This window comes from Eptatretus burgeri, chromosome 17 (assembly GCF_056783735.1).
Source record: "Eptatretus burgeri isolate ZD-2024b chromosome 17, Ebu_testis_v1, whole genome shotgun sequence".
NCBI classification, from domain to species: domain Eukaryota; kingdom Metazoa; phylum Chordata; class Myxini; order Myxiniformes; family Myxinidae; genus Eptatretus; species Eptatretus burgeri.
The window spans coordinates 7359476-7383591 of NC_140977.1; the positions used below are offsets into that span (position 1 = coordinate 7359476).

The window sequence follows — 24116 nt, forward strand, 5'->3', positions numbered from 1 at the left end:
CATTCATTCATGTGCAACACTTGGCTGTTTGTGAGAATAATAGCTCGCTTGGGCTGGGAATCAAACGCAAACGAGATGCTCAACGGCGAGGAGGCTACCTTCGAGCTGGGTTTGGTGTCATGGGAGTCAAGGTAAAGATTTCGTCTGGTTCCCAGTGCAAGAAGGTCCTGTCCAAGGCAGTCTCTGGGTCCATCCATCCATCGGTACCATACTTGGTGCAGAGTATTGGTGCTGCTGAAACAGTCTTCTTGGCTATTGGGAACAATCCTGGATGGGTCGCCACTCCGACACGGGATACCAGCATGCTGGCACTCATTTTGCCGACCTCAGAAGGATGACAGGCAGAGTCAACCCCACCTGGTATTGATTCAACAGCCGAGGGGGATTTGAACTCAGGATCCGAGGATCCCATGCCCACCACCCTAACCATTAAGACGACACCAGGCATTAGTGTCTGGGTGGCCAGGTTTAATGGGTGACTATTCCTGATGGGAGTGTGATGATATAACGGGGTAGGATTCAAAATGCAAGATAGGATCCGAGGATAATGCCAGGCCGTGGATCGATTCAACACAACGTTCCATCAGCTAGTAACGCATGTTTGAGTAAGAGGTCCGGTGTTCAACCGAGGCATTTCTGGATCAATGCGGCATGCCCGTATCTTAAAGCTTTTCCTCTCGAATTCGTTCCTCACTGCGTCCGCGATTCCTTTTTTTTTGGCATTATGATGGAGTTTACAATGTGTTCAAAATCTATGTACACCGCTTCTTAATCCATTTAGTATCCCTGCTGTGTTGTCAATGACCGTCTGTACCTGAAGTCCTGTGAATGGTCAGGGGGCAAGTAATTGTTATCAGGTGGGAAGGGTCAAGGGAAGAGGGAAGCGTTTTTTTGCAGAACATTTTAAACCGACGGTGTTGTAAACTGCAGACACTGGAAGATACGATGTTTTGGAGCATGAAAAAAACAAACAAAAAAAAAAAAACGTTATTTTAAAACACTACATGTACAAACGTGACCCGCTATCGTCTTTATCTTCTGGGACCTTTCATTTCGAGGGTACAGCCTCGTGAGCATGCCAAAGCCTGAAGCCTCGGCCAAGCGGCAGGTGTGCTTATAATCTGCTATACGAGACATCGCACTTATGTAAATGAACACTCGTTTTACTCTGCGCAGGTTACACATCACGTGTAGCGAATTTCACCTCCATGCACCTTGTATTTATTGTTATTTCTTTTAAACGCTTCTGTACACCGTCAATGAGGCCAGGTTGCAAGTCACCGTCTGCATTTCCAAAATAAGAGACGTAATTACTCTTTAATGGAAAATGTTTTTTCGAGTTTTTCTTACCCTGAAGAAATAGATTGTCGTGAATGCACAGTCGTGTTAAAAGAATGGCCTTTAAAACCCTTCTTACATAGTAAGAAGGGTCCTTGGTGCTTCCAGTCTTGCTCAATGGGTGCGAGACTTGGACTCTGACCAAGGATCTGAGACGGAGACTTAATTCCTTTGGTACCAGGTCTCTTCGGAGAATCCTTGGCTATGGCTGGTCGGATTTTGTGTCCAACGAGCGGTTGCTGAGAGAGACTCGGATGAGATTTGTCACCTGCATAGTCCGTGAGCGTCAGTTGCGGCTGTATGGACATGTGGCTCGTTTTCCTGACGCTGATCCTGCTCACCAGATTCTCTCAGCGAGGGAGTCTCATGAGTGGAGGAGGCCAGTGGGCCGACCACGTGCCTCATGGTTGCAGCAGGTTGACCATCATCTCAAGGAGATGGGAATGGGTCAGGCATCTGCCTGGGGGATGGCCAGACGGAGGCCCCTGGAGTACCGGCGGAAAGTGGACGCAGCGACGCGCTGTTCTGGCACATGCTCCCATACCTGACCTAAATCGTCCTTTCGAAGGGGGACAGACGTCACACAAACAAATACACAAACACGCGTCGTGTTTTACACGGTAGATAATTACATACAATTCTCTTCAAATGTATTTTATAGATCTAAATGAATTAGAACGGCACTCATGAGAGCATACACCTCCGCCAGGCTGAGCAGTTTACACTTAGTATCCACTGATAGGCCGGATCTGGATCTGGACCTGAATCAAAATCTAATCGGCTTATTCTTGACAAACACCCAACTCGTCCACAAAGTTTTGTCCGAATGCAGCCACAACTTTTTGAGATATCCTGCAGACAGAGACAGACAGACAAAAAAAAGACAAACTGGGATGAAAACATAACGTTCGTCCACGTCCGGTGGCGGAGGTTAAAACACCAGCAGAGAGTGAGTGCATTGTCCGAGATGAAAATATGCCGCAGGGAAACAAACAAAAAAATGGCCTTGCTTGAAGTCACATTTGGAGAGGGTGAAGTCCCTCAAGCGAACATTAAACGAACAAATGCTCTTCTTGCTCGACATCTTGACATCTGTTTATCAATGGAGAATCCACCATCGTTTGCCGACCACTCAGCACCATGCAGGATAGTTCTTTACCCCTTCAGCAGGCAGGACGTGTGCAATATCTCTCCTTACCAATCCAGACAAAATGGGAATCTGGTCATCTACCTGGAGCACGACTTTTAATGCAGGTGAAACGGGCACCATCACATTATCCCTCTGTAAGGACTGGCAAGCAAATGCTCCAGTTTATCTCTGTGGTCAACCGCTGGGAGAAGTACGGACTCTGGAACTCTTGGGCCTCACAAAGGCTGCTGGCTTTCAGAGGACTGAGTCTTTGGTCAGACATCATGAGCATATAACTTGTACAATGCCTTCATCCAAAATCTAATGGAGTATCAATCAATCTCTGCCGTGTGGACTTGGTGCTGTTGCTTCCCGTTTTCCTCTTCCTTGAGACTGTGGAGCCCAAGGACCATTAGGTCCATGGCATCTCATGACAGAAAGCTGAGCTCTGCTTTATGTTCACAGAAGAGAGATTACTGGCCTTCCAGTCTTTCACGGGATCTATTCTATTCCGGTGATGCTCCTCCTGCCTTCTCACCTCACCATCAAACGTATGCCCCCACCCCAGGTCACAACGCATCATTCCAGAAAGCCTTATCATTCCCAAGTAGAGTATTAATGCTCAACTCCGTTTAGTGACGCCCCTCTCCTTTCCACAAGTGCAAGACTTCCCCACTCTACCTTCCAGACCCTGACGTCGACCATCCACTGCGAACCAATGGTGTCCTCATTTTTACTTCCATTTCATTAGCAGCTCTTCTCCTCTTCATGTGTCCACTTGTTCTTATCTGGTTGTTTCCTCTTTGCCCTCTGTTATTCCACTCTTCCATGAGCCTTGACAAACCAAATACAAACATACATAAAGATTCTCACCTTCCTTGTTTCCACCATCACCAGGCGGTGGAAGCCTGGCATTGAATGCAGCCGCTGAACAGGCCGCAGAGTCAGCCAAGCCGCTGTATATCGTCTGCGGAAGCAAGCGTGGAAGCAAGGGCACGAGACGTCGACCCTCAATTGCCCACTCGGTGGCGTTGTTGGGTCCCGACGTACTAGAAGGAAGGAAGAACACAAGCACGCATTCCCACCATCTCTCTGCACAATGCACGCGTTGACGAGGAAGGTGTGGTAGAAAACGGAATCATGGAAGGTCGAAAGGTCATTGCAGGCCAAAAGTTTCGGAATGTTAACAAGACCTCAAAAGGTTTTTTTTTATTCTATTTTCATTTCCTTTTTAATCCAATAACAGCTACAGCTGATAAAAGTGATATCAAAAGGATGGCGAACAACATCAAGGATAAAACTCTGAGCACATGCCACACAAGGTGTTCAAAAGCTGTGGAATGTTAAAATCACAGCGTGCGTGTTTTGGATTAACCAAACGATCACCAATGGTGAATAGTAATCAGCTAAGTTTGTAAACCCTGAGACTGCCTGGTCTACAGAGAATGTTATTTGTTAATATTGAGAGCAATGCGTTGCCCATTCATGTTAAACAACCAAAGAACAGCCCTGGTTGCTACATGAAAGGATCGGTGGGAAAAAAAATAGAGATATACAGGGCAATACCCCCTGGCCGCTCACCTGGTAGAATAATGACACTGGAGGGAGTCAACGTGGGACGAAATCAGCAAATGTACCAATGAACCAATGTTATAGCAAATACCTATTTTGGGGGGCAACCCAACCCTCGCCCCCCCCCACAAATCCACTTCAACCCCGATTTTTTTTTTTTTTAATAGCGTGAACAAACTTTTGTGCGTCACAGGCGACGAAGGTTGTGGTCAAGTTTCATCAAAATTATGTGTGCGGTTTCGGAGAAGAAAGCAAATACCTCTATCGGGGGGCAGACCACCTTCATCACCCCCGAAGATCCCCTCTTTTTTTATGCCAGAAACAAAATTTGGTACATACAGGGTGATGAAGGTTGTGGTAAAGTTCCATCAAAATAGAATGTGTAGTTTCAGAGAAGTTGCAAGTATTTGTGGACGGACGGACGATGCGCCATCCCATAAGCTCCCCGGAACTACGTTCCAGGCGAGCGAAAGATAAATCGACTCGATTCATTTGGAACTATTTTGAAGCCAAAGGAGCGGAAATTCACGAATTGCCTTCGGGAACATGAGGGTTATGAAAAAGGGAGAGCACGTGGTCCGTTAGCGCTAGCCGTGTTTGTCGTTCTAAACATCGATCGACTATTTTAATAACACCGGTATAGCCAAACCACAGCAAAAAAACCCCCCCCAAATCGGATAAGATGGCGGCAATAGACCTTCTCGTGACTTTTAAGGTTTCTGCCAATGAGCGCTCCTTTAACAAGAGCTCAGCGAGAGTGACTCCGAACAAGACCGCCATGATAATAAAGACAAATGATCAACTTACTGGTGGGATATGGTGGATAGGCGCTCATCGTTCACCGCACGTCTCACTTCTGCACGGTGACGATCTGTGCTGATGCTGCAACAACAACAAAAAAAATAACCGATACAATAACATTCACTTACAGGTTTCGAAGATTTTAAATGTCCGAATCCATACAAAGGGCCTTGCACGATGGCCCAGAGGTATGCACACTCACCTCCAAATGGTCTAAGCCAGGGTTTGAATCCCGACCCAGCTATTAACAGTCAACCTGGTGTTTCACCAATGTGTGCCCATCCCTCATCCATCCATTGGGACCATACTCTGTGCAGAGCGTTGGTGCTGCCAAAGCAGTGTCCTTGGCTATTGGGCACAATCCTGGATGGGTCACCACTCCGACACAGGATACCAGCATGCTGGCACTTGTTTTGCCGAACTTGGAAGGATGGCAGGCAGAGTCAACCTCACCTGGTATTAATTCAACAGCCGAGTGAGATTTGAACTCAGGGTCCTTGGATCCCAAGCCCACCACCCCAACCATCAAGCCATCATCAGGCGTGCCGTCCCTCAGACGGACGTTAAACGGGGTGTCCCGGCCGCCGGCATTAATTGGTGGACATTAAAGATCACACGGTCTCCTTCATGAAGAGCAGGCAAGTCATGAAGAAATTTCAAATTCCTGCTCCAACTACTGCTGGGAAGGCAATGGTAAACCATCCAGTATAGCCCTTGCCAAGAAACTGCTTCAGAAGCACCGACACTCTGTAACAGAGTGTGGTACCATCAGATCAGATCAGAATCAGAATGATCAGATACAAAAGATGGTACTGTGTCATTCCGGTGAGTGACACTTCTGGCGCAATTCAGTCAGGAATCGCTGTCGTTCTCCCGTCCAATCACCGGTGCTTGATGGGCACAGCCGCCAATTATGAATCCAATATTTAGAATTAGCCGATATACCCATCAAAGACGGGGGATGGAATGCAATGGCTTTGAGAGGATGACAGAACAACAACAACAACAATTTAATCAGACTCATTGCTTTAACGGTTGGAGTGTCCGCTCCGAGTCTGGGAGCTCAGTGGTTCGAGCCCCGGCCGAGTCATACCAAACACTTTTAAAACGGTACGTGCTGCTTCCTTGATTGACGCTCAGGTCTCAGCACTTGAAAAGGATGCAGCACAGACAAGCAACTCTTCTTCTTCTTTCGGCTGCTCCCGTTAGGGGTCGCCACAGCGGATCATCCGTATGATCCGCATAGTGATTTGGCACATGTTTTACACCGGATGCCCTTCCTGACGCAACCCTGGTCGCCTCTTACGACACAGGGATATGGTACACCTATTTTAACCAGGGTATACACCGGCCCAGTATACTGGTACTCATTTCGCCGACCTCAGAAGGATGACAGGCTGAGTCAACCCCCTGGTGTATTAATTCAGTGGCCCAACGGGGCTTGAATTCAGGACCTCTTGGATCCCAAGCCGCTGCCCTAACCACTGCGCCAACACCAGGCTATTAGCAACTATAGGTTAGTAATAATAGCACAGGCTTTGATGGGCCTAATGGCCTCCTCCTGCATCAAAGTTTCTTGCGAGGGAAATTATAAAATCATAAACAGAGACGAACAAGGCCATGACGGTTGGGCTTGAAGCGCCGGCCACCGGAATGGCGCGACGTCATCCAGCATGCCAAACGCTTCGACAAAAGTGCACTTTCGACTTGGCCCAACGGAATAAAAGGAGTTGTAAGCAAATCGAGATGCTGTAAGCAGAATTACAAGACCACGATAATTTCATGCCGACGAATATGTGACGACACGTGAAGGACATGTGCTTCGTGCGAAGGTCACCTGAATATCTTAGCGAGTTCGCCCAAGAGATCCTTCTTGTCCTTGCTCAGATCTCCCTGGGCACGCAGAGCGCTCACCGCTGCAGCATATGCCTCCATCTCTGCAGGAACACGCAAGTGTCCCCGTTTCCATTGTATACTTCCCTGCTTGGTGAAGATGGGATAGTACAGCTCCGTACATGAAGAAGCCAAATTGATTTTACAAGTTTCAGTAACACCCATCTTCGATGGAATTCAACTACAAGTTAAAGGGCACAAACGGTGCCAAATGATCCCTGCAACTGCATGAGGCACAGCATGATCTGTTTAACGTTGAGGTTCCTGCCGTGTAAAGCGACATACACTTTTGTGATTAGCCTTGCCCATTCCCAAAGGGGACGTGAGAGGTGTGCAAGTGTGCATGTGCGTCACTGAGTGCGGACGCAGACCCAACGTTAACACAGTGCCTCCAAGAGGCCAGCCTTGATACTGTGCCCACAAGCAGCGTGAACCACATTTTGATAAATTAGCGCACTGACGCACAAGTTTCAACATCCAATTGAACGAAAAGTTTATTTTATGCCTCAAATGTGAATTACATCCAAATTATCCACACCTGCTCCGAAGTGTGCGTTTTTTGTTGCAATTTTTTTGTATACATTGTCGAGGCTTGTACGAGAGCTAACACACAGCACACAACAAGGGAGGCAGCAGACAAGAGGGGCGGGAGAGGGAAGGACAAAACAGTGGGGAAGAGAGACAGGAGGAGATCTGTGTAAGGGAATATGAAGGAGGTGGGTTTGGGGTGGATTGATGGGGGTAGAAATGTTCAAGGTTTTGGATGGAGAGATGGTGGTGAACAGCTGTTTTGAAGACCTGGAGGGAAGAATGGGATTGAACAGAGTGTGTGAGTTTATTCCAAAGGCAGAAAAAAGAGGAATTAAAGAGTGAAGGTGAGCAGTGACACTTGATTTTGGTAGTTTTACCATTAGGTGTGCGCGTGTCTGCGAGTGTGTCTGCGAGTGTGTCTGCGAGTGTGTCTGCGAGTGTGTCTGCGAGTGTGTCTGCGAGTGTGTCTGCGAGTGTGTCTGCGAGTGTGTCTGCGAGTGTGTCTGCGAGTGTGTCTGCGAGTGTGTCTGCGAGTGTGTCTGCGAGTGTGTCTGCGAGTGCGTCTGCGAGTGCGTCTGCGAGTGTGTCTGCAAGTGTCTGCGACCGCTGTTTCTTGACAACCACTGGTCCGATCTAATTGAAACTTGCCAGATATATTGCTGGGGACCTGAGGATGTGCCTTTTACAAGGTTTGATATTAATCGGACAAGTGCTTACCAAGTTATGGCTATTTATTTACCAAACCAATGACAGGACACGTTGCTGCGTTGGCATGGCCGTTGGGGAAGAGATCCTCAGCCGCGTTCCCCATTACGGGTTACAACGTACGGACTTCCGGATAGTGATGACACTGTATTCTAATAATTTCTCGATTTCTTATGCGCATTTATAGATAAACACAATGCCCCAATCCAGCCGTCGTTTACGAGAGCAAAGGAACGGCCTGTGTGGTTTTCTGGCTCGCGGCTTGAAAGTTTTTTTTTTTTTTTTTTTGCACGTACGGCCACGAACGAGTAATCTATCGATAATTCCAGCAATGTGTGTGTGTGTGTGTGTGTGTGTGTGTGTGTGTGTGTGTGTGTGTGTGTGTGTGTGTGTGTGTGTGTGTGTGTGTGTGTGTGTGTGTGTGTGTCCGTTGTTTCTCAACAACCACTGGTCCGATCTAATTGAAACTTGCCAGGTATATTGCTGGGTACCTGAGGATGTGCCTTTTCAAGGTTTGATATTAATCGGACAAGTGGTTCCCAAGTTATGGCTATTTATTTACCAAACCAATGACAAGACATGTTGTTGCGTGGGCGTGGCCGATGGGGGAAGGGAAGCTCAGCCGCGGTCCCCATTACAGGTTACAACGTACGGACTTCCGGAGAGTGATGACTTCGTGTATTCTAATAATTTCTCGATTTCTTAGGCGCATTTATAGATAAACCCAATGCCCTAAGTTATGATCGCTTTCATATTAGACGGTGCATAAATTTCGGTAACATCAGAGTGAGCTGGTGTGCTCCAGGAAGTAAATTTTTTTGTTCCTCTCTTCTCTTCTCTTTTTGTTTTTCCTTGCGACGACATTGCGAAAAGACAAAATACGTTGGCGCTAATTGAATAATTGGCCATTAAAACTAAATTGCGAATAATCATAACTGCGATATGCGAACTTCCGGGCAACGCACATACGGGCACGCGAGAGCGAAGAAACAGCCTGTGTGGTTGTTGTTTCTTGCTCCCGGTTTGAATATTTATTTTATTTTTTATTTTTTTTACGGGCACGTACTAGTAATAATAATAGTAATAAAAATGGTCGCTTATAATGCTTCATCTTCCTCTTCCACAAGTGTGGTTCTCATTACTTCATCATAATTCACGTCTCTTCTCCTATTTCAACAGACTGCTCTCAATTCGACCTTTCCTTCATACCTTGCCCAGAAAAACCCAACTGTTACATCGTTTCTTCTCTCCATTCTCTTAATTTGCCTTTATTCCATCATTCAAGAAATGTCTTCAGTCACATTTCTGAACTAAAAATTTTCGAACTAAAAACTAAAACTGAACTAAAAACTGAACTGAACTCGCGGGTAAATATGGGTGACCAGCGTGCGGAGAGAGCTCGCGGGTAACCGGCGCGCGGAGAGAGCTCGCGGGTAACCGGCGCGCGGAGAGAGCTCGCGGGTAACCGGCGCGCGGAGAGAGCTCGCGGGTAACCGGCGCGCGGAGAGAGCTCGCGGGTAACCGGCGCGCGGAGAGAGCTCGCGGGTAACCGGCGCGCGGAGAGAGCTCGCGGGTAACCGGCGCGCGGAGAGAGCTCGCGGGTAACCGGCGCGCGGAGAGAGCTCGCGGGTAACCGGCGCGCGGAGAGAGCTCGCGGGTAACCGGCGCGCGGAGAGAGCTCGCGGGTAACCGGCGCGCGGAGAGAGCTCGCGGGTAACCGGCGCGCGGAGAGAGCTCGCGGGTAACCGGCACGCGGAGAGAGCTCGCGGGTAACAAGCGCGCGGAGAGGGGTCGAGGATAACCGGCGCGCGGAGAGGGGTCGAGGGTAACAAGCGCGCGGAGAGGGGTCGAGGGTAACAAGCGCGCGGCGAGAGCTCGCGGGTAACAAGCGCGCGGAGAGGGGTCGAGGGTAACAAGCGCGCGGCGAGAGCTCGCGGGTAACAAGCGCGCGGAGAGGGGTCGAGGGTAACAGGCGCGCGGAGAGGGGTCGCGGGTAACCGGCGCGCGGAGAGGGGTCGCGGGTAACCGGCGCGCGGAGAGGGGTCGCGGTAACCGGCGCGCGGAGAGGGGTCGCGGGTAACCGGCGCGCGGAGAGGGGTCGCGGTAACCGGCGCGCGGAGAGGGGTCGCGGTAACCGGCGCGCGGAGAGGGGTCGCGGTAACCGGCGCGCGGAGAGGGGTCGCGGTAACCGGCGCGCGGAGAGGGGTCGCGGGTAACCGGCGCGCGGAGAGGGGTCGCGGTAACCGGCGCGCGGAGAGGGGTCGCGGGTAACCGGCGCGCGGAGAGGGGTCGCGGGTACCCGGCGCGCGGAGAGGGGTCGCGGGTAACCGGCGCGCGGAGAGGGGTCGCGGGTAACCGGCGCGCGGAGAGGGGTCGCTGGTAACCGGCGCGCGGAGAGGGGTCGCGGGTAACCGGCGCGCGGAGAGGGGTCGCGGGTAACCGGCGCGCGGAGAGGGGTCGCGGGTAACCGGCGCGCGGAGAGGGGTCGCGGGTAACAAGCGCGCGGAGAGGGGTCGAGGGTAACAAGCGCGCGGCGAGAGCTCGCGGGTAACAAGCGCGCGGAGAGGGGTCGAGGGTAACAAGCGCGCGGCGAGAGCTCGCGGGTAACAAGCGCGCGGAGAGGGGTCGAGGGTAACAAGCGCGCGGCGAGAGCTCGCGGGTAACAAGCGCGCGGAGAGGGGTCGAGGGTAACAAGCGCGCGGAGAGGGGTCGAGGGTAATCGGCGCGTGGAGAGGGGTCGCGGGTAACCGGCGCGCGGAGAGGGGTCGCGGGTAACCGGCGCGCGGAGAGGGGTCGCGGGTAACCGGCGCGCGGAGAGGGGTCGCGGGTAACCGGCGCGCGGAGAGGGGTCGCGGGTAACCGGCGCACGTAGAGGGGTCGCGGGTAACCGGCGCGCGGAGAGGGGTCGCGGGTAACCGGCGCGCGGAGAGGGGTCGCGGGTAACCGGCGCGCGGAGAGGGGTCGCGGGTAACCGGCGCGCGGAGAGAGCTCGCGGGTAACCGGCACGCGGAGAGAGCTCGCGGGTAACAAGCGCGCGGAGAGGGGTCGAGGATAACCGGCGCGCGGCGAGAGCTCGCGGGTAACAAGCGCGCGGAGAGGGGTCGAGGGTAACAAGCGCGCGGAGAGGGGTCGAGGGTAACAAGCGCGCGGCGAGAGCTCGCGGGTAACAAGCGCGCGGAGAGGGGTCGAGGGTAACAAGCGCGCGGCGAGAGCTCGCGGGTAACAAGCGCGCGGAGAGGGGTCGAGGGTAACAGGCGCGCGGAGAGGGGTCGCGGGTAACCGGCGCGCGGAGAGGGGTCGCGGGTAACCGGCGCGCGGAGAGGGGTCGCGGGTAACCGGCGCGCGGAGGGGGGGCGGGGGTAACCGGCGCGCGGAGAGGGGTCGCGGTAACCGGCGCGCGGAGAGGGGTCGCGGTAACCGGCGCGCGGAGAGGGGTCGCGGTAACCGGCGCGCGGAGAGGGGTCGCGGGTAACCGGCGCGCGGAGAGGGGTCGCGGGTAACCGGCGCGCGGAGAGGGGTCGCGGGTAACCGGCGCGCGGAGAGGGGTCGCGGGTAACCGGCGCGCGGAGAGGGGTCGCGGGTAACCGGCGCGCGGAGAGGGGTCGCGGGTAACCGGCGCGCGGAGAGGGGTCGCGGGTAACCGGCGCGCGGAGAGGGGTCGCGGGTAACCGGCGCGCGGAGAGGGGTCGCGGGTAACCGGCGCGCGGAGAGGGGTCGCGGGTAACAAGCGCGCGGAGAGGGGTCGAGGGTAACAAGCGCGCGGCGAGAGCTCGCGGGTAACAAGTGCGCGGAGAGGGGTCGAGGGTAACAAGCGCGCGGCGAGAGCTCGCGGGTAACAAGCGCGCGGAGAGGGCTCGCGGGTAACAAGCGCGCGGAGAGGGGTCGAGGGTAACAAGCGCGCGGCGAGAGCTCGCGGGTAACAAGCGCGCGGAGAGGGGTCGAGGGTAACAAGCGCGCGGCGAGAGCTCGCGGGTAACAAGCGCGCGGAGAGGGGTCGAGGGTAATCGGCGCGTGGAGAGGGGTCGCGGGTAACCGGCGCGCGGAGAGGGGTCGCGGGTAACCGGCGCGCGGAGAGGGGTCGCGGGTAACCGGCGCGCGGAGAGGGGTCGCGGGTAACCGGCGCGCGGAGAGGGGTCGCGGGTAACCGGCGCGCGGAGAGGGGTCGCGGGTAACCGGCGCGCGGAGAGGGGTCGCGGGTAACCGGCGCGCGGAGAGGGGTCGCGGGTAACCGGCGCGCGGAGAGGGGTCGCGGGTAACCGGCGCGCGGAGAGGGGTCGCGGGTAACCGGCGCGCGGAGAGGGGTCGCAGGTAACCGGCGCGCGGAGAGGGGTCGAGGGTAACAAGCGCGCGGAGAGGGGTCGAGGGTAACCATAACCAACCGGATGTTTTCGTGGAATAGTTTTGAATTTTGTGCGGTTTTTGTGAATGAAGATTTAATTAACAATCGGTTCTAATTGGGGTTCATTTCCGAGTTAATTGCGAGGAAGAGACTCGACCTGGACGTGACCACCTGACATGTTGACGATTTTCCAGTCCATTTGTCGCAGGTCCAGTGAGTCAGGTACTTACAGACGTCCCGAGGGTCCCCAGGGGTAAACGTGGCGGGAGAATCGCTCACCAAGCTTCCGTAACATTCTCCCACATTCGTCCTGACTCAGGTCGACGAGGGCCGGCCACACGGCCGGCATGATGCCGCCACCCAGCGAGCCTTTCCGCGGCGGATTCTATGCAAGCCCGTAGGCCTCCACAAGAGCGAGTAACCCTGACCCTACGGAGCATCGACAGCACGTACACGACCCGCCACGCAGCCTCACCAGTCGTGATCTGGGAGGGGTGAGGGACAATAATCGGACATTGTATTGTTATTTAAACACCATAAGCCGTATCGTCAAAAAAAATACACAACAATCCTTCTCCGAGCCGCAACTATCGCACAAATGTCGACATCACGTGACGTTCTTACATGTTTGATTTTCAAAAAAAAAAAATCACAAACCGTGAAACTCCATTTCCGGTTGTTGAACTGATGGTGCGCTGGCTATACACCGCCCAACCACAGCGTGCACGACCTACCTATATATAATTTCTGTTAACGTCTGCGTGTCATTTGACGTTTCTCCTCCGAAACTGCCAGACGGATTGTCGCCACTTTCGGCATGCGGGTGCTCTGTGGTCTAATGAACAGCATGGGCTATGTGAGATCGCGCCAGACGGACAGGTTTGGGAATTTTGGGTGATTTTCTAATTTTTACGTTCGTTTGCATGGCGACGTGTGACGTCACCGCTGAGAAGCGTAATTCCGTCATGACATCATCGGTCATTCGCTGACGTCATTACGTCCGTCCTCGACAGACCGTCACCGCCGAGAGGCGTAATGCCACTCCTCGAAAACAGCGTCTGCGATGTAAAACCCTCTTCTGCACCTGCTGACTACCTCAGAAGGTGAATTTGACACAAAAAAAATGTAACAAGAAACATTGTATTTAAAGTCAAGATTTATTTTAAAAAAAATATATATATATTTCTGTTAACATCCGCGCGTAATTTGACGTTTCTCAACCGCCATCGTTACCTGTGTTGTGTCTTGCGTGTGTGATCTTCAAATTAAAGCATCCAAGCGGTGTTCGATCGTCGGATGTGCGCCAAAAAGTGCCGTTCATTGAAATTTGCATTCTGAATCTCGGTCACTCTCCACTGCTCCTGTTCAGTCTAGGGCTAGGCCTATATCATGTTAAACTTGCCCCCATCAGACGCCAACCTTCCAGTCACACTGCAGAGGACGCAATTTCCAGTCAGACTCCGTACTCGATGACCATAAACAAATCCCAGGGCCAAACATTTGACAAACTCGGAATATAGCTCCCAGCCCCCGTGTTCTCCCAAGGCCAACTATATGTTGCATTTTCACGTGCAAGAGGTTACTCCTATATATTGTTGCGGATTCGCGCCCGCCGGCGTGCGGACGGCCACGTAGCTCGAATCGCGGCACGTCGCCCACCGGACGGACAATCCAGTCGTGACCCTCTCGGACTAACGCCGGGAACCAGTCACGGGTGGACCTTTCGGTCTCACCGCGATCGTGCCAATCGGCCCCCGCGTGGGATAGGGTTGCTCGCCAAATTCGACCTACCTAAGTACCCACACGGAGGGTAGACCGGGCGATCGCACCTCGCCGCAGGTCGACTTCGGACACGGGCCGCTTAAGCGACCCGTTCCGTACTATCGGGATAACCGAGCGGTGTTATTCGTCGGCCTCGACAGTTCGATTAATTATCGGGCGTCTTAGCCCACAACCAACCCTTTACGTGAAGCAAGATGGGGATTCAATGAAAGAAATGACGAAGCGAAGCGGGAAAACAGTTCAACAATAAGCACATTTATTTCGCGATGAACGGAAAGCACACATATACAATTACACCAAAAGCAAATGTAAAAGAAGAAGAAGACAATGCAATATTACACAAAAAGCAAATGCAACAATGCAGATCTATCCGACTACCGGCACACGGCAACACTTATACAATTTTACTTCACAGACGGCGCCGACAACACATATTCCCAAAGCAAAAGAAAAGAGAACCACCCTCCAGGATGAGGGGGGTAGGCGGGCCTGTGGTCGAGACCGTGTCGGGCCTACCCGTCTGATGATGAGACGCGGAGCGGCGGTGGTGCCTCAACTCCGCGGGCCTCGCGGACAGTGTCTGGTAGGGGGTGGGAAAAGGGGCCCCCTTTGTCGCACTATCTCAGCGCGGGGGGGAAACAGGAGGGGGTTGCTGATGCTCGGGGAAAGGAGGATATAACCCTGTCTCGGGTCCCGCGGCGAGCGTCTCCTCCTCCACCTCGGTCGCGTTGCTGGCCTCTCCCTGTGCCGCTCCCGGCACCGACGCGAGCACCCCCTCGTCCGCCTTCGCCGCCGTCACCTCTCCACAGCTCCGTCCTCTTCACTCCGACTAGTACCACTTCTTTCCAGCTCCACCGACGACTCTCTTGAATTCCGCACACTCCACTCCTCAACTTCCAACTGAACTCCTACTTATATAAGCCCCGTGGCTTCGCTCTTTTACCCTTGACCCTCTGCCTCCGACCCTTCACCTCTCTTGCTGGCTCCCCATTGGCCCGAGGAAAAGTGGGCGTGAATGCTTTTTGATCCATGAATTTGCATATAGCGACCGCCCTCCAACGCCCTGGAGGCGGGGCCAAACTGCCCCTCGCTCACCGATTGGACGGAACAAAAGTGGGCGTGAGTCGTTTTTGATCCGTTTTTCTGCGGAAAGTCCGTGATGTTTTTGAACACGCTGCTCGGTGCGCGCCCCGCACGAGTCCAGCATCGGTGCCCACGAGTGGCGCGAGATGACGGTGATGCGATGGTGGCGAGTTGTGACGGTAAAGGTCGTGGCGGTTGTGGTGAAGCGGCATTGTGGTTGGTGGTTGTTGTTGTGATGGCCGCATTGTGGTTGGTGGTTGTTGTTGTGATGGCTGTTGAGACGTGGTTGGTGGTGGTAATAATGGCGGCTGGTCCAAAATAAAGATAGTAAAAGAAAAACGGCTATCCTGAAGAGTCGCAGCCCGCATGAATGACATTTATTCCCTCTAGACAACGGGTTTGGGCCTAACTACACATATACTTACCGAGATATCTCACCTAAGGGACCTGAATGGTGGTTTGTGAATTTCGTCAACCACAACACTACCCCCTCCCCTTTTTACAGACTCGTCCCGAGTCGTCAAATTTTCGTGTGCCATCATGTGTAGTTTTCCCCTAGTACATTTTACCTACGGATCCCTGAGTGCGACATTCATGGTATTCGTGTCCCCAAAATAAATAACCTAAGGGCTGAGTAACTACCTAAACAAACTCACTCACACGGACGACTTAAATAAAATTGCCGGCGCTAGGACAGACATGCCGGGGGCGCACTCATATGTACAGTACATCTTAACCTTAACTTACAAATTTTACACTAAACCATGGCCCAGGATCACTGAACTCTGCAAAAAGAAAGCAGTTAGCAGGGAGCCAGGCTGCTCGCATGCAGTCTCTGGCTCAAAACAATGCAGGTGACAGGGAACGTGGCCGGCTGCTCACACGCAGTCCAAGGCCTTCCTTTTTGAACTGAACGCAGTGAACCACAACGGTGCATGGGCTGCACAAACGCAGTCTCCGTGCCAGCTCAAGTGGCACACGCAATGAACACAACGAATGGATGGATGAATGGATGGACGCAAACACGCTGCACGGGCCGCCACTGCAGGCCCGTGTTGTAGCTGCCAACAGGGCAGTTCTCGCAGCTTGCAAACTGTTGCCTTGATCCTGGCGCGCATGGACATGAACAGGGGGGGGGGGCAAAGCAAAAATTGAATGGGGCTGGTGAACAGGGGCAGTGGGCATGGCATGGCAAAGGTAGCAGGCAAACACAGCCCGCAGAAGAAGGCCGCTGCAGGCAAACACAGCCGGCAGACGAACTGGCCGGCACAGGCCTTGAAGTACCACAGCTGCAGATGATCCGGCCGGCACAGGCCTTGCAGCAACACAACAGCTGCCGATGAAGTGGGCCGGACAGGCCTTGAAGAAAAACAGCCAGCCGGCAGATGAAGTGGGCCGGCACAGGCCTTGCAGTAACACAGCCAGCAGATGAAGCTGGCCAGCCTTTACCGTTCAGTGGAGGTTGGTGGAGGGAGTGCGGTGGTGCTGGCCACTTGGAAGGCGGGCTCGGACCTACCTACCTGTCTCCCTCCCAACCTATCGCCTTTGCCTGTCACTGTACATACCCACTCCCTTAATTTGTCAAACCCCAATTTAGCCCCAACTTATTTTTTTTATTTTACTTCCCCACTATAAATCGTCCCCTAACCCTCTGTACTGTCCTTGTTCGGCTAACCTATCCTGTCACCTAGCCTACTCCCAACCCCTACGTTCCCTTCCCGGAGGGGAGTAAGGGAGAGCTAACGTCCTGTGTCGAGGCCCAACTCAAGCCTCAGAATGGCCTCCCCAGAGTTCAGCGATCTATAACCAAAGTGGGTCCAGCGGCCCACAACGAGAGCGAGGGGATGGATGGTGCGGAGGGGTACACTTCCTAATCTACCCTATCCATTAACTGTTAAACTACCCCGGGGCTTTCAACAAGCGCCTCGCGCTTAAACTATTGGTTCTAACAACCCAGATTCCCGTCGCCTGTGTTGGTGTCCTCACAATTTCGGGCCTCGCCCCCCAATTTTCTCTCCGTGCCCTCACACGGTCTCATGGCTGGGACACGTGGCTCCCTTTGGCAGGCACGACCCTCTGCCGATTCTCCGACGATGGCACCCCCGGGCACTACACTGCCTCCGAGCCTACCAGCTCCCTAACACCGGGGAGTGCCCCCCATGGCACCTCCCCTGAAACGCACACATGGCAGGCTGGCTTCCCAGGCCCCTTTCCGAGGGTCACCCGCGCCCACAACACTGCCCACGCGGCTAATGGCGCCCCGGGCCCCCGCACCAAGCAGGCGCACCCGTGCCCACTACGCTATCCCGGCCCCCCATGGGCCCTTGGCCTACCACGGCCGACTAGCCTGGTGCCCGGGGAACCCACTCAGCGATACTCACTTTTCGCAGCCACGCTCCCAGCCCGTCAACAGGGCTCCTGCACCCCTCCAAACGGGTTTCGAGCCTACACACCCACCAACAACAAAACGACCTCCATTTTTCAATTTAACTAACCCAGCTAACTTACTTTATACTGACCCCGGGGTCCCTTGGGCGGGAGTCACTCCTCCCCCCAATCACTCATCGCACCATGCATTCCCCATTCGCTCCACTCACACAGACCCGCTGGCCTCACTCACTCAACTAGTACTCACCTCACAACTCACCAACTCTTCAACACACACACACACCACTGAACTCTGCCATCCTTCTAACTACATCCCCTAACTAACTCGTGCTCCCACGTCGTCCCTTAAACTATAGCACGTTCCATTTAACCTACGTAGCTAAGCTACGTCCCCACTACACATCCAAAGTCTGTCACTGTCTCCAAATAAATCATTTTATTTCCCAACCTAAATCTGGCTACAATCCCTCTAACTCATCCATTCCACGGGCCCCATGAGGACTTATCCCTGCCCCATGGAACCGGTCTAACTAAGCTAACCCTTCCCCCGAACTAGTTTCCATCCTGTGCCCAGGATCAAGGGGGTCTTCCACCCCTTGCCCAGGAATCCTGTGCACCCGAAAGTGAGGCTTGCTTTTTTTTTTTTTTTCATGCGCAGCACCAGCGCGGCAACTCAGAGCTCGCGCACTTTGCACCTGCCCGTGACGTCATGCAGCTGCACGTGTTCCTCGTCCCTCCTTGGACGGTACTCTCCGGCAGGGATACCCCTCCTGCCGGATTCCAACCCCGCGTGCAGCCATGACGTCACCGTGCGCATAAAAAAAAACACAAGCCCCACGTCTCGAGGGGTTCCCCACGCGAACACATGTGCTTTGCCCGTTGGAGCTTAACACACACGATCGCGTGGAGAACCCATCCGGTCCAAATCCGAAATCCTGCCTAAACTTTGTCCGTCCGCGGGATCGGCAAATCCACCGCTGGCGTTTCCGGACCGGGACTTCACTCTCGCAAGCGAGCACGTGGGGGCCTCGTGCGTTGCACAGCACGGACCTCGTGCTCACTGCTGGGTGAACCCGGCACGGTCCCCGAAACAGCTACAGCCGCTACTCGGCTTTCGTTCCTCACATGTCGCCGTCGTCGCCATTCCACACACGCACTCCCGCGTGTTACGACGCTCACACTCCATTCCATTACATTCACATCGGGAGACGCGGCTGCGTGCTCCCGCATGCCAACCGACATCTCCCTCACATACCGCTCTCTCACACACACGGTCTCCCTTGCACTCGGCCGTTCACTCACGCGTGCCTCACTACTCACACAAACCATACTACTTACACACGCGGGGGCACTCACCCGCGGTTCCTCATCCACACTCCGTGCCACACTCACACACGCGGGGGCACTCACCCGCGGTGACTCACTCATACTGGCCGTTTCATCCACACACACGGCCTCACTCACACACGGTGCCTCACCCACACACGGCGTGCTGGGAAGCACGTACTCCGGCACCATCGCCACCACACCACTCACACACGGGGACGCACTCACACCTGGGGTCTCGTCCACACACGGGGTCTTACACCTTGCACCACACACACAGGGACAACCACACTGGGGATTTGTGTCCCCACAAGGGTCTCCGGGGCCTCTATACCCCCCAAGCTCTCCGTGCACCTGTCCACAGCACTCCTCCCCTCGACCTCGCAAAGCACGACCGAACTCACCTGATCGTGACTCGCCTCAAGGGGGCATACTCCCTCCCCTCGTTCCTGGAGGAGGCCATCCAGGTGCTCGCACTGGGTCCCTACACGCTCCGCGAGCTCACCCCCATTGTCCTCCACTACCTCCGTGTGTGTGTGTGCGTCACTTACCCCGTCTTCATCGTGTAGTCTTCCCGCTATCGTTCCTATCTCCCGTGTCTCTGCCAACTCAGTCACCTCTTCACTCTTTACCTCCCTTGTCTCAACTATTATTATTTCCTTTGTCGTCACCTCGTGTCTCGTCTCACACGTTTTGGTCTCCCCATTTAATTTTTCCCTTTCGGTCATCGTCACGACCCTCGCCCAACACGTCCCCCGAATTATTTTTTCACCCGCCTCCACCGCGGGCCCGACAGCCGTTGCACCCCCTTCCAGCTCGTTTGCTCCCACACGTGGAGTCGCCATTTTTATCTCCCTGGTCACGGCCTTCATGCCCGCCTGCAGGCATCGGCCCATGTTCTGCGTCTCACCCCGCAGCTTTTTCGTTTCGTTTATAAATTCATTTGCGTTTGTATCCATCCTCGTTTTCACTTCGTCCATTTGCTTGTTCATTCCGTTCATTTCGTTTTTCATTTCATTTGTGTATGCATCCATCTTTTCGTTCATTCCTTTCATTTTGTTTATAATTTCATGCGCATTCGTTTCCATTTGCTTGTTCATTGCCGCCAGCATGGCGTATAGCTGGGCCATGTCGGGTGCGCTTGGGTGAGCCGATTCGGCAAGAAACGGGAGGTTTTGGTGGAGAGGGGGAGGGGAGGTGTCATACACCGCGGCCGCTGCCGCACCTATTTCGGGCTCTGGGTTCAGTTGGGCGAGTTCGTTTTCCTGTACAACCAACATTTCCTGCACGGGGATTTCATCCTGGACCATGGATCCTACATTACTACATCTATTTCTAATACCCCCGGCTCCCGCTCGCCTTGAGACGCCATCTTGCTTCTCTTAAAGGGTTAATTTAGCTCGCTCGTAATTTGGAGGGAATCGGGGGTCGCTCCTCTCACCCCTGGACCGATTCCCGTGAATTTAGCCGGAGACAGGAGAGCCCGTTTTCCCGTTCTCCGTTACCAGTGCCGTGAGGAGGGCGATGGGTTTGTATCGCACGACCTGACACCAGTGTTGCGGATTCGCGCCCGCCGGCGTGCGGACGGCCACGTAACTCCAATCGCGGCACGTCGCCCACCGGACGGACAATCCAGTCGTGACCCTCTCGGACTAACGCCGGGAACCAGTCACGGGTGGACCTTTCGGTCTCACCGCGATCGTGCCAATCGGCCCCCGCGTGGGATAGGGTTGCTCGCCAAATTCGACCTACCTAAGTACCCACACGGAGGGTAGACCGGGCGATCGCACCTCGCCGCAGGTCGACTTCGGACACGGGCCACTTAAGCGACCCGTTCCGTACTATCGGGATAACCGAGCGGTGTTATTCGTCGGCCTCGACGGTTCGATTAATTATCGGGCGTTTTAGCCCACGACCAACCCTTTACGTGAAGCAAGATGGGGATTCAATGAAAGAAATGACGAAGCGAAGCGGGAAAACAGTTCAACAATAAGCACATTTATTTCGCGATGAACGGAAAGCACACATATACAATTACACCAAAAGCAAATGTAAAAGAAGAAGAAGACAATGCAATATTACACAAAAAGCAAATGCAACAATGCAGATCTATCCGACTACCGGCACACGGCAACACTTATACAATTTTACTTCACAGACGGCGCCGACAACACATATTCCCAAAGCAAAAGAAAAGAGAACCACCCTCCAGGATGAGGGGGGTAGGCGGGCCTGGGGCCGAGACCGTGTCGGGCCTACCCGTCTGATGATGAGACGCGGAGCGGCGGTGGTGCCTCAACTCCGCGGGCCTCGCAGACAGTGTCTGGTAGGGGGTGGGAAAAGGGGCCCCCTTTGTCGCACTATCTCAGCTCGGGGGGGGAAACAGGAGGGGGTTGCTGATGCTCGGGGAAAGGAGGATATAACCCTGTCTCGGGTCCCGCGGCGAGCGTCTCCTCCTCCACCTCGGTCGCGTTGCTGGCCTCTCCCTGTGCCGCTCCCGGCACCGACGCGAGCACCCCCTCGTCCGCCTTCGCCGCCGTCACCTCTCCACAGCTCCGTCCTCTTCACTCCGACTAGTACCACTTCTTTCCAGCTCCACCGACGACTCTCTTGCATTCCGCACACTCCACTCCTCAACTTCCAACTGAACTCCTACTTATATAAGCCCCGTGGCTTCGCTCTTTTACCCTTGACCCTCTGCCTCCGACCCTTCACCTCTCTTGCTGGCTCCCCATTGGCCCGAGAAAAAGTGGGCGTGAATGCTTTTTGATCCATGAATTTGCATATAGCGACGCCCTCCAACGCCCTGGAGGCGGGGCCAAACCGCCCCTCGCTCACCGATTGGACGGAACAAAAGTGGGCGTGAGTCGTTTTTGATCCGTTTTTCTGCGGAAAGTCCGTGATGTTTTTGAACACGCTGCTCGGTGCGCGCCCCGCACGAGTCCAGCATAGGTGCCCACGAGTGGCGCGAGATGACGGTGATGCGATGGTGGCGAGTTGTGACGGTAAAGGTCGTGGCGGTTGTGGTGAAGCGGCATTGTGGTTGGTGGTTGTTGTTGCGATGGCCGCGTTGTGGTTGGTGGTTGTTGTTGTGATGGCTGTTGAGACGTGGTTGGTGGTGGTAATAATGGTGGCTGGTCCAAAATAAAGATAGTAAAAGAAAAACGGCTATCCTGAAGAGTCGCAGCCCGCATGAATGACATTTATTCCCTCTAGACAACGGGTTTGGGCCTAACTACACATATACTTACCGAGATATCTCACCTAAGGGACCTGAATGGTGGTTTGTGAATTTCGTCAACCACAACAATATCTATCAAAGTGGACAATAATTCCTCACAAGGACTATTCGGCAACAAGACACTCACCCAAGATGTCATCTTCAGGGAGGTCCTTTAGAAAACTAAGGACAGGTAACCATAGTGCATCACATCCCTAATAACACCCTCCCCAGCTTTCCATAACATCAACTATTATGCCTCATCCACCTTTTGCCACCCACTCAACTCCTTGCGGAGCACGGGTATATGCTAGTATATTTAATGCATACGCACAGCTTCCGGCTTCAGGAAATCGAGGCTGGGGTGAACTTCTGGAAGGGATTCAACTTCTTCTTTTCTTCTTCTATTGAAATTACTTCTTCTTCTTCTTTGACTAATGTGTCCTTCTACTTCGTATTCTTCTTCTTCTCTTTGCTTTCTTCTTACTAGTGCGTGCCCGTAAGTGCGTGTTCGTAGGTGCGTGGCCGTATGTGCAAACAACAAAAAACACCTTTCAAACCGCTTGCCAGAAACAACAACCACACAGGCCATTCCTTCGCTCTCACGTGCCCGTACGTGCAAAAAAAGCAAAAAAACTTTCAAACCGTGAGCTAGAAACGACAACCACACAGGCCGTTCCTTCGCTCTCACGTTCTCACGACAACCACACTTCCACACACAGAGTTAATTAAAATCAAGTTTACCTCCCTGTCTTTGCTTGCCATGACATTCACTGCAATGCAACCGGCACGGCCCGTGCCATCATCGTCGGCCGGCCTTGCACCGGCCTACGCAGCAACGTGTCATGTCATTGGTTGGTAAATAAATGGGCGCAGCAACGTGTCATGTCATTGGTTGGTAAATAAATGGGCATAGCAACGTGTCATGTCATTGGTTGATAAATAAATGGGCGCAGCAACGTGTCATGTCATTGGTTGATAAATAAATGGGCGCAGCAACGTGTCATGTCATTGGTTGGTAAATAAATGGCCATTCATTTGTCGTCTTGGCTTCAACTACTTCCTGTGGAAGACTCCAGACTGTCCAACCTCTGAGCTGTGACTGGGTGGGACACAGTGAGCAATTTAGCACGAGTTGAGCCATAACGGGTGGGGTTCTTGGCCTATCTTATGGCCACAAAACCCCGAGGGTTTTAGGAGCTCTCTCCTGCATTCTCACTGTTTTATGGTACGATTTTACAATAATGTGTGTCAGTCAATAATTACTCTGAAATTTAACCATTTACATCCATCCATCCATTGGGACCATACTCTGTGCAGAGCGTTGGTGCTGCGTAAGCAGTCTCCTTGGCTATTGGGCACAATCCTGGACGGGTCGCCACTCCAACACAGGACACCAGCATGCTGGCACTCATTTTGCCAACCTCGGAAGGATGACAGGCAGAGTCGACCCCACCTGGTATTAATTCAACAGCCGAGTGGAATTTGAACTCAGGATCCTGGGATCCTAAGCTCACCACCCTAACCATTAAGCCAACACCAGGCTTCCCCCCCCCCCCTTGTGCTCGACAAGCTGTTGGATAATGGAACACACCCCAGCACTTGCAGAAATGTGTTCAGTTCCCAAGTTTTTTCTTCTTTTTTTGTACACATAAACGAGGCTCGTGGAAGAGCTACATGTTTCTTGTAGAATGCTCACCAAGTGGCTTAAGCACTTAAGCAAGCAGTCCAACAAAACTATTGATAAGGAACGGCTGCCTTGGCAAGTGATAACAAGCTGATTGGTAATGGGACACACCCCAGATGTGTTTGACTGAACACCCTTTTCTGGTTCTGCAACCATTTACAATAATTAATTAAAATCTTGTTGCAACACTTTGCACTGGAAAAGGTGACCATCATCCAGAAAGATGGTCTGGAACCAACCCTGGTTCGAATCTGGCAAGTCATCTCAATACGATCGTTAAACGGTTACGTGCCTATGTCCTGATACCGTATGGACTGGAAGT

General features: G+C 53.5%; 1 protein-coding gene across 1 annotated transcript in view; it reads right to left on the reverse strand.

Annotated features, from left to right (window-relative positions):
• EMSY (EMSY transcriptional repressor, BRCA2 interacting) overlaps positions 1-12685 on the reverse strand; it is a 65302-nt gene extending 52617 nt beyond the window's left edge. Inside the window, 4 exon segments of the mRNA XM_085863414.1 lie at positions 3341-3516; positions 4847-4921; positions 6678-6777; positions 12588-12685. Coding sequence (XP_085719540.1) covers positions 3341-3516; positions 4847-4921; positions 6678-6777; positions 12588-12657 — 421 coding nt within the window. The 5' untranslated portion in view covers positions 12658-12685.
• Positions 12686-24116: the final 11431 nt, after the last annotated feature.